Source organism: Vitis riparia, chromosome 9, assembly GCF_004353265.1.
Source record: "Vitis riparia cultivar Riparia Gloire de Montpellier isolate 1030 chromosome 9, EGFV_Vit.rip_1.0, whole genome shotgun sequence".
Lineage (NCBI taxonomy): Eukaryota > Viridiplantae > Streptophyta > Magnoliopsida > Vitales > Vitaceae > Vitis > Vitis riparia.
The window spans coordinates 378,801-394,055 of NC_048439.1; the positions used below are offsets into that span (position 1 = coordinate 378,801).

General features: G+C 37.0%; 4 protein-coding genes across 8 annotated transcripts; all 4 read left to right on the plus strand.

Annotated features, from left to right (window-relative positions):
- The first annotated feature begins 170 nt into the window (after positions 1-170).
- LOC117922650 (GDSL esterase/lipase 2-like) lies at positions 171-2,991 on the plus strand. 4 transcript variants are annotated; one of them, XM_034840824.1, is made up of 6 exons: positions 171-211; positions 1,229-1,534; positions 1,615-1,736; positions 1,916-2,146; positions 2,242-2,497; positions 2,589-2,991. In XM_034840824.1, the coding sequence occupies exons 2-6, from the start codon at positions 1,273-1,275 to the stop codon at positions 2,819-2,821; spliced, it is 1,104 nt and encodes a 367-aa protein (XP_034696715.1). In that variant the 5' UTR covers positions 171-211; positions 1,229-1,272; the 3' UTR covers positions 2,822-2,991. The 4 variants fall into 4 exon arrangements, with proteins under 4 accessions (XP_034696715.1, XP_034696714.1, XP_034696713.1 ...); XM_034840823.1 differs by lacking the exon at positions 171-211 and adding an exon at positions 650-753; XM_034840822.1 differs by lacking the exon at positions 171-211 and adding an exon at positions 995-1,098.
- A 1,136-nt stretch (positions 2,992-4,127) lies between these two features.
- On the plus strand, positions 4,128-6,039 carry LOC117922648 (GDSL esterase/lipase 1-like). The gene is made up of 5 exons (XM_034840818.1): positions 4,128-4,445; positions 4,533-4,654; positions 4,745-4,975; positions 5,065-5,326; positions 5,421-6,039. The coding sequence occupies exons 1-5, from the start codon at positions 4,175-4,177 to the stop codon at positions 5,714-5,716; spliced, it is 1,182 nt and encodes a 393-aa protein (XP_034696709.1). The 5' UTR covers positions 4,128-4,174; the 3' UTR covers positions 5,717-6,039.
- Positions 6,040-6,991: 952 nt separating this feature from the next.
- LOC117921611 (GDSL esterase/lipase 1-like) lies at positions 6,992-8,662 on the plus strand. 2 transcript variants are annotated; one of them, XM_034839552.1, is made up of 5 exons: positions 6,992-7,299; positions 7,371-7,492; positions 7,629-7,853; positions 7,960-8,209; positions 8,289-8,662. In XM_034839552.1, the coding sequence occupies exons 1-5, from the start codon at positions 7,038-7,040 to the stop codon at positions 8,522-8,524; spliced, it is 1,095 nt and encodes a 364-aa protein (XP_034695443.1). In that variant the 5' UTR covers positions 6,992-7,037; the 3' UTR covers positions 8,525-8,662. The 2 variants fall into 2 exon arrangements, with proteins under 2 accessions (XP_034695443.1, XP_034695444.1); XM_034839553.1 differs by having other exon boundaries at positions 7,960-8,204; positions 8,289-8,471.
- A 2,632-nt stretch (positions 8,663-11,294) lies between these two features.
- On the plus strand, positions 11,295-12,987 carry LOC117921534 (GDSL esterase/lipase 1-like). The gene is made up of 5 exons (XM_034839440.1): positions 11,295-11,612; positions 11,701-11,822; positions 11,935-12,159; positions 12,257-12,506; positions 12,579-12,987. Exons 1-5 carry the CDS (start codon positions 11,342-11,344, stop codon positions 12,824-12,826), a joined length of 1,116 nt encoding a protein of 371 aa, XP_034695331.1. The 5' UTR covers positions 11,295-11,341; the 3' UTR covers positions 12,827-12,987.
- The last annotated feature ends 2,268 nt before the right edge of the window (positions 12,988-15,255 follow it).

Genomic DNA, 15,255 nt, shown 5'->3' on the forward strand with positions numbered 1-15,255 from the left:
TCATACTAATCAAAATCTTTATCACATGGCTGTATATAAAAGTTGGAACAAAGAGAAAGATTACAGAGACTGAATTAGGCTTCAAATGGCAAGTTTAAGCTTCCACACCCCTCTCACTCGGGCATCAAGAAGCCCTTTTCTGAAGTTGCCCTCCAGACGAGGGAATCCTTAAAAAGGCCCTATTTTCCTCTGCCACTCTCAATCCTAGCAGGTACTAATCTAATCATGTTATTATTTTTTTTTTTTTGGCAACCCCCGTTTGATTCCCAAGAAAATCCATCCCCCATTTGATTTCCAGGAAAATTCATCCTCGTTTGATTTCCGAGAAAATCCATGCAAAACCCTCAAGGAAAACCAAAAAAATTGCTTTTTTTTTGCTCCTGTGTTTTCTGGATCTGCTATAGGGGTCTCTTTGCTTTTGTGCCATTAGATTTAAATTTCATGAACCCTAAATCCACGATTTTTGAGCTAGGCTGAAAAACACAACCTTTGCCATGATCAGATTACCAAATAGCATCTTATGTTTTTTTTTAAAAAAAAAATGGACAGATTTTGTATCCTGTGCGCGGGCTGGGCTGGTAGGAAATATCGAGAAATTTCCCGAAAAATCGGTAAAAATACTGATAAATACCAAAATTTCTGTGGACCGATAATCGCTGACGAATATTGTGTCGGAGCCTGCCGATAAGCAATAATTCTCTAAAATATCGCCGAAAATTTTCGACATTTCAATCCTTGCTAGCAACATTACAGGTTCCTACAATTTGAAAGAACTATTTGATTGAACTATGTTTCAGCACTTTGCTGACACTCGTATGTACCTCTTATTTTCAAATACTTAATAAATGTGCTCAATGTTTTCTTTCTTCTGAATGAAAGTTTTGTTGAGGGTCATTGGGTTAGAAGTTTCTTCCAACTATTGTTCACCTTCTTATTTTTTTCTTTCCTGATAATGATCAAAACACCTGCTAGATCTCTAGCTAACATAAAACTCTCGAGGAAGAGTAACAACCATGCTTGCTGCATCAGGAAACAGATTAGGCCATCTTGCCCCCAAAAGAATGATATTTTTTACTCCCAAAGTCATCATCAGATAAGGTTGGTTAACAATATAATATGAATTGAAAATTGTTCAGATTGATTCCTTCAAACCACTGCTAGTTTATTAAAAGAATTTCTGGACCATTTGATATTAACACTGATGAAAATGTTTGGCTATGAACAAAAGTAACAACCAAGGAGAAAGATAACAGAAAGTGAGACAGCCTTCAAATGGAAAGTTCAGGCATTTCCGTAATCCATGCCTTGCTCTTCTGTGCATGCCTACTCATTCCATCAAGAGGCCTGAGTCATCCCCACCAGATCCAGAAGCATGTGGCATTTTTTGTCTTTGGGGATTCACTTTTTGATGCTGGAAACAATAAGTACATCAACACCACTGATCAACGGGCAAATTTCTGGCCATATGGCGAAACCTTCTTTGGGCACCCCACTGGGAGATTTTCAGATGGCCGCCTGATCCCTGATTTTATAGGTAAAAATTATGCAGTGTATTGTTTTCTCAAGCATCTGAGTTGATTTGGTGTCCAGCTGACCCTTGTTTCTGTGCTGCAGCTGAGTATGCAAAACTCCCATTCCTTCCACCATATCTACAACCTGGTAGTAATCAACTTACTTATGGGGCAAACTTTGCATTTGCTGGAGCTGGTGCTCTAGATGAGACTAATCAAGGAAAGGTATGTAATCTCTTGAAAATGGATTAGAATTACCTAAAGTGTTAGTGCCTTGTCCTGCAGGCATGTATTGGGATAACTGGGTCATCTCCGTAAGTAGATTCTCAGAATCTCAGTCCATATTCAAAGGCAAAGTCCTAGTTAGTATTCATGTTTGACGGCATGGTCTAGTACTATTTCAGGTGATAAACCTTAATACACAGCTGACCTATTTTAAGAACATGGAGAAACTGTTGAGGCAGAAGCTAGGTGATGAAGCTGCAAAGAAAATTCTATTAGAAGCTGTTTACTTGATTAGCATTGGAAGCAATGACTACTTGAGTGGTTACTTCACAAACTCAAGTGTGCTTCAGTCCTACCCTCAGAAGCTATACCGGCATATGGTGATTGGAAATTTGACAGTTATTATCAAAGTAATAGCATCCTTTATCTTTGAAACCATTTTTTCTACTCGATATACTAGAGAACAGTGGTTTTGGCATACTCTTATTATGTGTCTGTTTTTCAGGAAATATACAAGAAGGGAGGAAGGAAACTTGGGGTCCTTAGCTTGGGGCCATTAGGTTGCATACCAGCCATGAAAGCAATCAAGAAACCAGGAACTGGTGAGTGTATAGAAGAAGCCTCAGAGCAAGCAAAACTACACAACAAAGCTCTGTCCAAGGTTCTGCAGAAGCTAGAGAGCAAGTTAAAAGGATTCAAATACTCGATGTTTGATTTCTATACCACTGTTGAGGACAGAATAGGCAACCCTTCAAAATATGGTATGATTTCATCATCTTTATATTACATGCTTTTCTCTGTTCCCTAATTGCACCCTTGTTCTAACTCACCTTTTGTGTTGGTGCTGCAAAGGTTTCAAAGAGGGGAAGACAGCATGCTGTGGCTCAGGTCCCTACAGGGCTCTTGTTGACTGTGGGGGGAAGGGAACAATGAAAGAGTATGAGTTATGCAGCAATGTAAGGGAATATGTGTTCTTTGATGGAGGTCATCCTACAGACAAGGCCAACCAGGAAATGGCCAAGTTATTGTGGAGTGGAACTCACAACATTACAGGACCCTACAATTTGAAAGAACTATTTGCTTGAACTATGTTATAGCATTTTGCTGGCATTCATAAATGTGCCTGATAAATGTGCTCAATGTTTGGTTTCTTCTGAATGGAAGTTCTGTTGAGGCAATTGCATTGGAGGTTGTTTCCCAACTTGTTTTCGCCTTTCTAAAGAAAATGAGATGCCTAACACCATTATAGTTGTCATTTCTGATTAATTGTGGGTATAATTAAGGCATAGCTCAGATGTCACTTGTTGTATAGAATGAATCCCTGATACCGTTTGTTATGCAGGCAAAAAGTTCATTGTTAACATATTAGTGCAAGAACACGAAGATAAAATCAATCCTTATGTAAATGAGGATTTTGGTTTTATTTCTTGAAGAGTATTAGGGTCAACCCCAAAACTCCTCAAGTATTATTATGCATCATTTTTGGGTCAAAGGTGCTTTCTTAAAATAAAAAATAAAAAAATAAAAAGACTTAAAAAATTTTAGTAGATCTCCTGCTTTCAGGCATGGTTGGAAGACAATCATCAAAATATGTCCCTACAGTTGAGTTATCCAGATAATCAAATATGTTATTTTTCTTTAGAATAAGGCATCACTCAGTCAACTGTCTTTTGGTGGCACGGGATGCAAAGCTGCCATATTTGAAACCTCATCTACAACTTGGATTTACTGATAAAGCCAATTTTGCATCCATCCAACTTGATTTGGGTTCTTTTCAAAATCTTATCCAGGAATGGTAGGTGATCTTATGCATTAAATATTAGTTTTCAAAATAGAATCCCGGATCAGGCTGATATGTAAGAGCCTATTTGAGAGCGATTTTAAGAGTTAAAAACGCTTCCTAATGTTTGAAACGTGTCCTTATAAATATTAGGTGTTTTGTAAATTTTAAAAATTTACAGTTAAAGATCAGAAGAAGCACTGGAAATGATTCCTCAACAATCACTTAGTTTTTTTTATCATATAACACATTATCAAAGCCCTTTTTTGGGTGATTTTTCTTAAAAACAGAAATAATGAAAACACTTCTTAAAAGCGTTTTAGACTAAAACCGATTTCGCTTTCCAACTAATAAATCAATGGACCATCTAAATGTTGCAGGCAACCTTTGTTTGTGAGGCCTCAAGCCTTAAAGAATGGAACACAGCTCATGACATTTGAACAAGTCACACACCATGAAATTTAGCAAACTATTATAATGATGAAACAAATATATAATAATGATTTCTTTTTGAACTCAACCAATTCTTCAATTTAAAAATCAAGATTGAAACATTATTGTATAGCAAAATTGATTCATCTTGTCTGCTATATAATCTAAAGACCATATGTATAACAATTGAAAGTAAGGATAACAGATAAAGCAAAGCAGGCTGAAAATGGCAAGTTTCTGCAGCTTCCACATGATCCATGTCTTGCTGATCTTCTCTTCATGCCTACTTATCCCAACCAGCAGCCAAAGTCACCCCCAACAACCTCCGAACCATGTGGCCTTTTTCATCTTTGGGGATTCACTTTTGGATCCTGGGAACAATAACTACATCAACACTACAACTGAAGATCAGGCAAACTTCAGGCCATATGGGGAAACCTTCTTTAAGTACCCTACTGGGAGGTTTTCCGATGGCCGGCTTATCCCTGATTTTATTGGTGAGAGATTGTGGTATATGTGTTGTTTTCTTTTACTATGAGAGTTAGTTAACTCTTGCCCAGCTGACCTTTTATGCCTTGCTGCAGCTGAGTATGCAAAACTCCCACTTATTCCTCCATATCTGCAGCCTGGAAATCATCAATTTACTTATGGGGCCAACTTTGCATCTGGTGGGGCTGGTGCTTTGGATGAGATTAATCAAGGATTGGTATGCGAAATCTCTTGAAAAGGAATTAGAATGAACTAAAGAGTTGGTATTTACTGATCATGGTGGCATGGTCTTATACCATTTTTTCAGGTGGTAAACCTCAACACACAGCTAAGGTATTTCAAGAAGGTGGAGAAACACTTGAGGCAGAAGCTAGGTGATGAAGAATCCAAGAAACTGCTGCTTGAAGCTGTCTACTTGATCAGCATTGGAGGCAATGACTACATAAGCCCCTTGTTCAGGAACTACAGTGTGTTTCAGATCTACTCTCATAGGCAGTACCTAGACATGGTGATGGGCAATTTGACAGTTGTAATCCAAGTAAAACGATCCTTACTCTTTCTCGACATTAAAATCAGGTTGCTGCTGCTTTCTTTCTATACTTGTCCTTGTTGTTTTTCATTTCTCAGGAGATATATCAGAAAGGAGGAAGGAAATTTGGGTTCGTGAACATGGGGCCATTGGGCTGTCTACCAGCCATGAAAGCAATCAAACTCCAACAAGGAGGCGCTGGTGAGTGCATGGAAGAAGCCACAGTGCTAGTTAAACTACACAACAGAGTTCTTCCTGAGGTCCTCCAGAAGCTAGAAAGCAAGTTAAAGGGATTCAAGTATTCAATATTTGATTTCTATACTACTGCTAAGGAAAGAATGGACAACCCTTCAAAATATGGTATGCTAATAGCCTTCTTCATATTTGTATGCTTCTGGGATATGGCCAAGATGCACCTCTGCTCTAATCCACCTTCTCAATTCATGTTGCCAAGGTTTCAGAGAAGCGAAGATAGCATGCTGCGGTTCGGGTCCCTACAGGGGTCTGTACAGCTGTGGAGGGATGAGAGGAACAAAAGAGTACGAGCTATGCAGCAATGTCAGTGAATACATGTTCTTCGATTCATTTCATCCTACTGACAGGGTCTACCAGCAGCTGGCTGAATTAGTATGGAGTGGAACTCACAATGTGATAAAACCATACAATTTGAAACAATTGTTTGGACATAGTCAGGAAGAGATACCATGCGACCAATTTGAGCATCTTCCGTATACTAGCAATGTGCCATAGAACAACTGAGCCCCATAAGTATTTCATTTTTCTCAATCTGTTCAGCATCGTTCACCTAGTAAAGGGGCTCAATGTTTGGTGTCTTCTGAATGAAGGTCTTGTTTGGGTAATTCAACAATTGTTGTTTGAAGCTTTATAGGACTCTGCTCCAAATCTTGATCAATTCTCTGCTTCGATCAAGATTTGAATTTGAACTGTCCTATATATCTTTTTGTGAGAGATTTGTCATCTGAAATAACTTCTCAATGGAGGAAGAGTAGGAATGTGTACTTAAAAAATTAGAACAAGCAGAATAATATGAGTTTCATCATTTCTCATCATCAGATATCCAGGGATTTGCTGCACTAGTACACCTATGGAAACCCCATGTTTGAGTTTCTTTTTGCTGGTAGTTGAGTCTATTCAGGTTGCCTTTATGGTAGGGAAACCTCTATAAATCTTCTGTATTTTTTTATTGTGACTGCCCCCTTTATATGGCAAAGAATCCTCTCCTTTTTTTATAACACCTTTCACTTTTTCTTTCATCAAAAAATCATTCATTTTGATATGCACAATCATTCATTTTGATGAAGGGTGGCAATTAATGTTGGTGGGTCATGTTCGTGTCGTCTCAAAACTCAAGTACTTGACTTAATAGATCAATTCAAACACAACACGAATAATTATTAGATTAAAAAAATGAACTCAAACAATGCTTAATTATTGAACAAGTTACATAACATGACACATGTATAACTCATTTAATAATCAAGTGAAGTTGATCTTATTTAAGTTGATATGATGAACCTTACATGTTTATGACTTAAAATAGATCTTTTTATTCAAAATCAAATTTTTAGTAAATCAAACATGGATTAATAATAAGTTTCGGGTTATAATTAACTTATTAAATAAGTTGATTTTGGATTATGCAAGTTGACCCAAAAACAAGTAAAATTTATTAAATGGGTTATGCAAGTCGGTATGAATTTTACTCAATTCAAACTCATAAAAAACGTGTCAGATTCAAGCACAAATCCTATCAAACTTTACCACCAAAGCCCATAATTCATCTGTACTCTCATCACAGCTCTGGTCCACATCTCTGGAACACTGTGTATTGACTAATCCAATTGCCTTCTGTATTTTCACACCAAGCAGACCATCAGCCTGGCACTGGTCATGGGGCCACTGCAAGCCCCACAAGGACTCACGCCCATATGGAAAGAGTGCCAAAACTCCTTGAAAAAATTGGCTCTGGACTTAAAACTTATAAATAGCCAATGCTTTGCTCTCAACAACACAAGAAAACATACACAAAGAAGACAGCATCAGCTTCAACATGGCAAGCTCCAACTTCCCCTTATGTTTCCTGACCATCTTTGCTAGCCTGCTCATCCCAGCCATCTGCCATGGTCACTCCCAGAAGCCCAAAAAACATGTGCCATTGTTCGTCTTTGGCGATTCCCTCTTTGATCCTGGTAACAATATCTACCTCAACAGTAGCCACAAGGAGGCATCAGCTTTCTGGCCATATGGGGAAACCTTCTTCAAGCATCCTACCGGCAGACTTTCTGATGGCCGTTTAGTCCCTGATTTTATCGGTAAGACTGGTAACAAAGTGTGATAGCCATATATTAGTATCACCCAACTAACCCTTGTAGATTTGTTGCAGCTGAGTTTATGAAGCTGCCATTGCTTCCACCATATCTACAACCTGGTGCACATAGATTTACTGATGGGGCCAACTTTGCTTCTGGTGGAGCAGGTGTTCTTGCTGACACTCATCCTGGAACTGTAAGTGATCTTTCCATTCTTTGATCTGAGTTATGATTATGAAACCCACAAAGGTTCTGACATTTTGCTTTTCTTTGAAGTCTTGATTTGGGGCATTATTATTCAATGTGCTGCATTTTCTCTGTTTGATCTTCAGATAAGTCTTCTACTGCAGCTGAGCTATTTCAAGAATGTGGTGAAGCAATTGAAACAGAAGCTAGGTAATGCGAAGACCGAGAAGCTACTGATGGGAGCCGTTTACTTGTTCAGCATTGGTGGCAATGACTATGGTGTCTTTCAAATGAATTACCCCAATGCTTCTCTATCCCACCAGAGAGAATATGTCGGAATGGTGATTCAAAATTTGACATCTGTCCTTGAAGTAAGAACATCCTTTTTTGAGAAGTGATGACTGTTCTTTTCCTTACTGTAAGGCTTGTAGATTGGACACTGAATCATGCTTTTTCTTATTCTTCTTCTCCTTGCAGGAAGTCCATCAAATTGGAGGTAGAAAAATTGCATTTCAGAATGCAGGCCCTTTCGGTTGTCTACCTTTAACACGAGCTGGGACAAGGAATGGCGCCTGCGCTGAAGAACCCTCAGCAATGGCAAAACTACACAACACAGCCCTAGCCAATGTCCTGAAGAAGTTACAGACTCGCCTAACAGGATTCAAATATTCAATTTTTGATTACTACAATTCACTTGGTGAAAGAATAAACAACCCTTTAAAGTATGGTAAGTGATGAACACAGAACACAGGTCTAGTCATTCACCATCGCTGTCTAATGCTTATTGTAATTAACATGGTGTGAAGGTTTCAAGGAAGGCAAAAGGGCATGCTGTGGAAGTGGGGCATACAGGGAAAGCAACTGTGGGGGGCAAGGAGGAACCACAAAGTTTGAAGTGTGTAGCATTCCTGGTGACTATGTCTGGTTTGATGGTGGCCACACCACTGAAAGGGCCAATAGGCAATTGGCTGAGCTGCTGTGGAATGGAACTCCTAATTGCACAGCACCCATTAATCTGAAGCAGCTGTTTGAACATATGTGATTGTAGTAGTAGATCATCATATAATCCTTAGAGATTCCTAGTACTTTTTCTGCTTCTGCTTCTGCTTCTTGAGATGGTTTCAGAGGTGTTCCTGATTGATGATCACTAGTCAATAGACTATAAGTTTTCACCTACCCAGATTGAAAGTTTTTCTAAGATGAACTGCAAATTAATCTCAGACCATGAATACATAAATCATCCAAAAACAAGTTCCAACTTCCAACAGCAAACCCAAAAGAAATATTTGATTATTAGTTCAATTCATCCATGGGGAGAGATCAAATTCAAGAACAGCGAACCCCAAGTGAATAGATAACAAATTCATTTCCCATATAGACATGATCTCCTTATCATGACCCATGACATCATATAGTTCACTTCATCCATGGGGAGAGATCAAATTCAAGAACAGTGAACTCCAAGTGAATAGAAATCAAATCCATTTCCAATATTGACATGATCTCCTGATCATGACCAATGACTCATAATGACTAAATTTCATATATAAATGTATTTAAATTTATATTTATATTAAAATCTCATATCAAATAAAAGAAAAAATTCATAATTCTATGTATATATAGATTCCTCTTAACTGTATCGACATATTGTAAAATCATGAGGACCCATCAAAACTAAAACGAACAATATTTATAGATTGAAAGTGAATCATTATAAAAGGGTGTCAATGCTATTAGAGCCCATGCTCGTACATCACTTACTAAATCGACACAATCTCCTCTGCCTTATGCCACTAAACAAGCTGACATGCAAAGCCATTTTCTATTCAAGCTGACATCCAAAGTCATTTTCTATTTAACACACAGATGAGAGGCCACAGTCACACTTGTTTACACACGTGACCTTATTATCCCAATGCCTTACCTTTGAACTTGGAAGCCAGAAATGTTGTCGGCCAGTACCGCTGCTGCAGGCCCCCCCATGTGCCCACACCAAATGGCATTTGTCTTCTTCCTCTATTGGCTGAGGCGTCCAGATCTTGAAGTGCCTCGGCCTCTCCAAGGAAAAGAAATTATGAATTGCTTTGTCTTTATCTTTAAGAGATGCTCCTTCATGAATTATATATCGGAGATGCCGACATAAAGAAAAGAAAAGATGAATGCCCATCTTTTTATCGTTTCAGATATGCTCCTTCCAGAGTTAGACATTGGAGATCTATTAAAATAACTATGAACTCACATTTGTAACATAGTTTATGATTAAGCTATTTGCATTCACATATTTGTTTTTTATTTGTTTTAAAGTATGGGTCACCTCATGTGTAGAGCCTGATACCATGGCATAAAACACATATGACCCAATATTTTAAAGGGAATGGTCCCTATGGCATAGAAGGTATATAAGGCTGGTATCTGTTCAATTTCTAGAGAGATATCTTTTGAATAGACAAGAAACGTTCTCTCCTGCTTCCCATCGCTAGAGAGATTACAAAGACGGTGGTTTCCCTTCTACAACCTTAGAAGATCCATACCTTGTTCAAAACCAAGAGATAAATGGACTAAGGTTCATTCGTTTTCTATAAAGATGTCTGGCATAAGTTCTTCATATGATTCAACAAGTCTATTATTGGATTTATAATGGAGTTCCCTCAAGATCCTTCTTCGAAATTTAGATATTTTGTTTCCTAATTGTTTTTAAGAACAATTTTTCAAGTCGTCGTTACGAAAAACGAGAATAATTAACAAAAAAAATAAAAATAAAAACACACAAATTTATTTGAAAAACTTCAAACAAAAAAAAATCACTAATAAAAAATCTACTATAAGAAAGATTGGTACAAAAAGAAAGAATATCAAGCGGTTACTACATAACCCAAAATCCTATATAAGTAAACTATTTTTACTTGAAAAACTTTAAACAGAAAAAATCATTAATAAAAAAATTGGTACAAAAGGAAGAATATCAAGCGTTACTAAATAACCCAAAATAAGTAAAATATTTTTCTTTCACTATCACCCGAGATCATAGACTCCTCAAAAAATTTATAATTTTTCTTTATTATATAAGTCATACCTTGAACTTTTTAGGTCAAACTAAAAAAGAATTTGAATCATCATATTCTAATAGGCGTAAAATATTTTAAGAATTTTTATATCATAAATAAATGTATAATATTTTTATGGAGAAAAAAAACAAGGAAAACTGTTTATTTATAATCTTTGATTAGTAAGACTTCGGCATCTCATCGAAAATCAATCAATCGACATCCATCCGAGGAAGAAGAGCAACATTTTTCATGATATTCGACGTCACACAATCTCAATCGACATCTCATGATTTAACAAACAATCCTTTCCTCCAACATAACGTTCTAGCTAGATCTGGATGTGAAACTTGGTAAGAGGACTAGACTCAAGTACCTATCTGCTTTACTATACATGATAAGACAGAGAAGATACGTGAAAACAAGTGTTTGCATTTGAATTGCCCTATGACTCCCACCCATACCTCATCCGTTGACAAAAGGAAAAAAGCCTTAGAAGGTTGCTCTAAGCATTGAATGAATGAGCCTCAAAATGTGCAGTGATCCCATCCGGAGATAAAGAATGCAGAGCATCATGCGCACCCATCACCCCCACTGGCCCACATCTCTTCAACAGCTAGCGCGTCTTGACTAGGGGGATTTTCTTTCATGTTTTCACACCAAGGCCCACACGGCTCACACCCATCTGAAAACAGTCACAAAGTCCGAGGTTCTGGGCCTTTCGACATACATCATCCCTGATAAATAGCCAATGTGTTGAGCTCAAGAGCACAAGAAAACAGAGTTAGGAGGCATATAGCATCAAGGTCATCATGAAAAGCCTGAGTTTCCACTTTTGTGTGTTGATCATCTTTGGAAGCCTCCTCATCCCAGCCATCTGCCATGGTCATGACTCCCACTCCCAGAAGCCCCATAAACATGTGCCATTGTTCGTCTTTGGTGATTCTCTCTTCGACCCAGGCAACAATTTGTACCTTAACACTAGCCACAAGGAGGCATCAGCTTACTGGCCATATGGGGAAACCTTCTTCAAGCGGCCTACTGGCAGGCTTTCTGATGGCCGTTTAGTCCCTGATTTTATAGGTAAGATACCAGTAGTCAGTGCCAAAAAGAGTGATGCTAACAGCCATATATTAAGATCACCCAACTGACCCTTGTAGTTTTATTGCAGCGGAGTTCATGGAGCTTCCACTGACCACAGCATATCTGCAACCTGGCACACATAGATTCACCCATGGATCCAACTTTGCTTCTGGTGGAGCAGGTGTTCTTGCTGATACTCATCCTGGAACAGTAAGTGATCTTTCCATTCTTCAATCTGACTAATCAAACCCCACAAAAGTTCTTAGATTTTTCTTTTGTTTTCAGTTCACTGACAGCTTAATTGTGCTTGTTTGATCTTCAGATAAGTCTCCCACTGCAGCTGAGCTATTTCAAGAATGTGGTGAAGCAATTGAAACAGAAGCTAGGTGAAGTGAAGACCAAGAAGCTACTGATGAGAGCTGTTTATTTGTTCAGCATTGGTGGCAACGACTACTTCGGCTTCTACATGAAAAATCAGAATGCTTCCCAATCCTCCCAGACACAATTTGTTGGAATGGTGATTCGCAATTTGACAAATGCCCTTGAAGTATGGACATCTTTTTCTTTTCTTCCACCTAGAGTAAGGCTAGTAGATTAATAAATTAGACTGTTGATCCATATTTTTTGCGTTGGTCTTGTTGCAGGAAATATACCAAATTGGAGGTAGAAAAATTGCATTTCAGAATGTAGGGCCTCTGGGTTGTGTACCTACAAATAGAGCAAAAACCGGAAATGGTGCCTGCGCTGAAGAAGCCTCTGCAATGGCAAAAATGCATAATGCAGCTCTTGCCAATGTCCTCAAGAACTTGCAGACCCGCCTACCCGGATTCAAATACTCGATCTTTGATTACTACAACACACTCAGTGATAAAATAAACCACCCTTCAAAATATGGTAAGTATAATGCTCAGCTTTGCCATTGATCAGCATTGTGTATTGCTTTATTGTGATTATTGTGGTATGAAGGTTTCAAAGAAGGCAAAAGCGCATGCTGTGGGAGTGGGGCATACAGGGCAAATAACTGTGGAGGACAAGGTGTTGGAGGAACAACAACAAAGTTTGAATTGTGTAGCATTCCTGGAGACCATGTCTGGTTTGATGGTGGGCACACCACTGAAAGGGCTAATAGGCAATTGGCTGAGCTACTGTGGAATGGAACTCCCAATTGCACAGCACCTCACAATATCAAGCAGCTCTTTGGACACATGGAGTAGGAGATTTAGATCATATTACCTATAGAGATCCCTAGTACTTTTTTGTTGCTAGATATTTCTTTACTGGAGATGGTCTTGGAGTTTTATGATGTACTGTGTATCATATGTTAGATTTCTCTATTTTAATAAATAAATACTCTTTTACATGGAGCTACAAAACAGAGTTAAGTGTCTTTAAGATCTCAGACATTACATGTATACATCATGGGCACCCTTTGACAGTGATCTTGAAAAACATTTGTGCAACTCTTGCGAGGTATCCGATAATCTCACTTCAAGAGAAATGATTGCTCAAGAAATGAACCCAATAAGAAGGTTAGAACTATTATAAACGTCAAGGATGAGGAAAAAAAAAATCCTGGGATAAGTGTGTAAGTTCTACTGTAAGTCTCATTGTTAATCTATTAATTTTCGAATGAGATGAGATGTGGAATCATCTACAAAATGTACATGCACATGTGATCACACCAACTAAGACCTGTTTTTGTAAGGACTCACTCCTAATTGTATAGGTATTGTTTGCTTTGATCTCAAAGGCTTCTCATACCTTTAAAATGCATCTACATAGTTAAGAAAAGTTCATACATATATAACACTAGGAACCTTTTTTTCTATCTAATATAAAATATTACAATCACCATCCATCTAGACACAATGTTCTCGTTGTGTCTCATAGAATTAGAAATTAGCTCTAATACCATTTTGTGATGACTTACTCTTAATCATGTCAATATTATCCGCTTTGTACACAAGGAGTACTCACGACTTTAAAACACATTCGTATAATTAAGAAGTATTGGAATCCATGCAACTATTAATGGCAAAAAATAGAAAAACGAGAAAGAAGAACACAAAGATTTAACGTGGTTCAGTTAATTGCCTACGTCCATAAGAACAGGGAAAGAGAATTTTCACTATGTATCAAATTAGGGTTACATAAAAGGGTATTTATACTAACCCTTAGAAATAAATTCCAAAAATACCCCTGAACCGTATCACGAGGGCATTGCCCCCCACACCCCCCAACCTATCATCTACCCACAATAATAGAAATACAAGCCTAAATGGCAAATGTTGTCGCTTCACTCCGGTATTCGCCCATTTTTCTCTATATGTCTTTCGCTCAAATATGAGCCACATACTACAACAAGAAGAACTCATACATATATAATGTAAAAAAACTTTTACCCTATTTAATGTGGGATATCAAGTCTCATTGTTCTAATTTGTTCTCAAACTCTAAGTACACATTTTATGAGCTGTGTGGACACATGGTGATTGGGACACTTTCCATAATTTCAAATGCATGCATTTTCTGATCATGCAAGAAAATCAGAAGAGTGCACCCCAAATCTTAAACTGCTGACTCAAGAGAATGAAATTAACATTGATTGAATATCTTTATCTTTTGAAGATTCCTTTCTAGAGCTCTTCACAGTCTTTTTAAAATGAGAAAATTGCCCTAGTAATGGCAAAGTTCTTGCTTCATGCAACTGATAAATCTATGGTGGTCATTTTTAATACAACTTTGCAGTTTAGTTGCCATTGACATTGACCCAGAATTTATCAACATGGGATAAAAGCTTTACCTATGATGCTAATACACCATATGTGAGGATTCATGAGACTAGACTCACGTCCACTCTATGCTTAATTTTGATCTGTAAAAGGAAGTATTTGAATTCGAATTGTCCAATCCTATGTGTCTTTTTATTTGATGGGTACTCTACTTCATGTGTGACAGAAATGAGAGCAGAGAATTTCCTTTACTTATATCATATGCTCCCCTCTGTACTTGGGTTATGTCTTTTTTTGTTTGGCATTTTCAATTTATGTTCATCTTTTGAATTGGGTATAATATCGAATCACCCATTTAGGTGATGAATTAGGTCACATTATATGTAAATTTTAATTTCGTTGTTTTATATTGATTAAGTTCAATCTCATTCTTTTATACCGTGATTTTATTGTATATACTTGATAATCATCATCTAATAACCAAAATTGTGTTATGTACTTTTAAATATCGAAATCAAGACTTGTTAAAAAAAAAAAAAAAAAAAAAGACTTTTTCGGTGTCTTAAACTTTTTCTTATCTTTTTATTTGTTTATATAAAAATTTATTATTAGATTATTTTTTTTCTTCTTTTACCTATGAAAAATTATCCATTTATTTATCTTATCTAGTGTTTGTTTTTTTAATTTAATATTTAATACAATTTATTTTCACACTTATTATTTATTTTCAACTTTTTTCTACTTATTACTTATTTTTAAAAAAAATTATTAAATGAAAAAGTCAAAATATAAGATTTTTTTACGGAAACACAATCTTAACACAACCTTTACCATTTCGATACTTAATACTTAATATAAATATAATATTAATAATAAAATAAATAACTTAATATTTAATGCTATATTATACT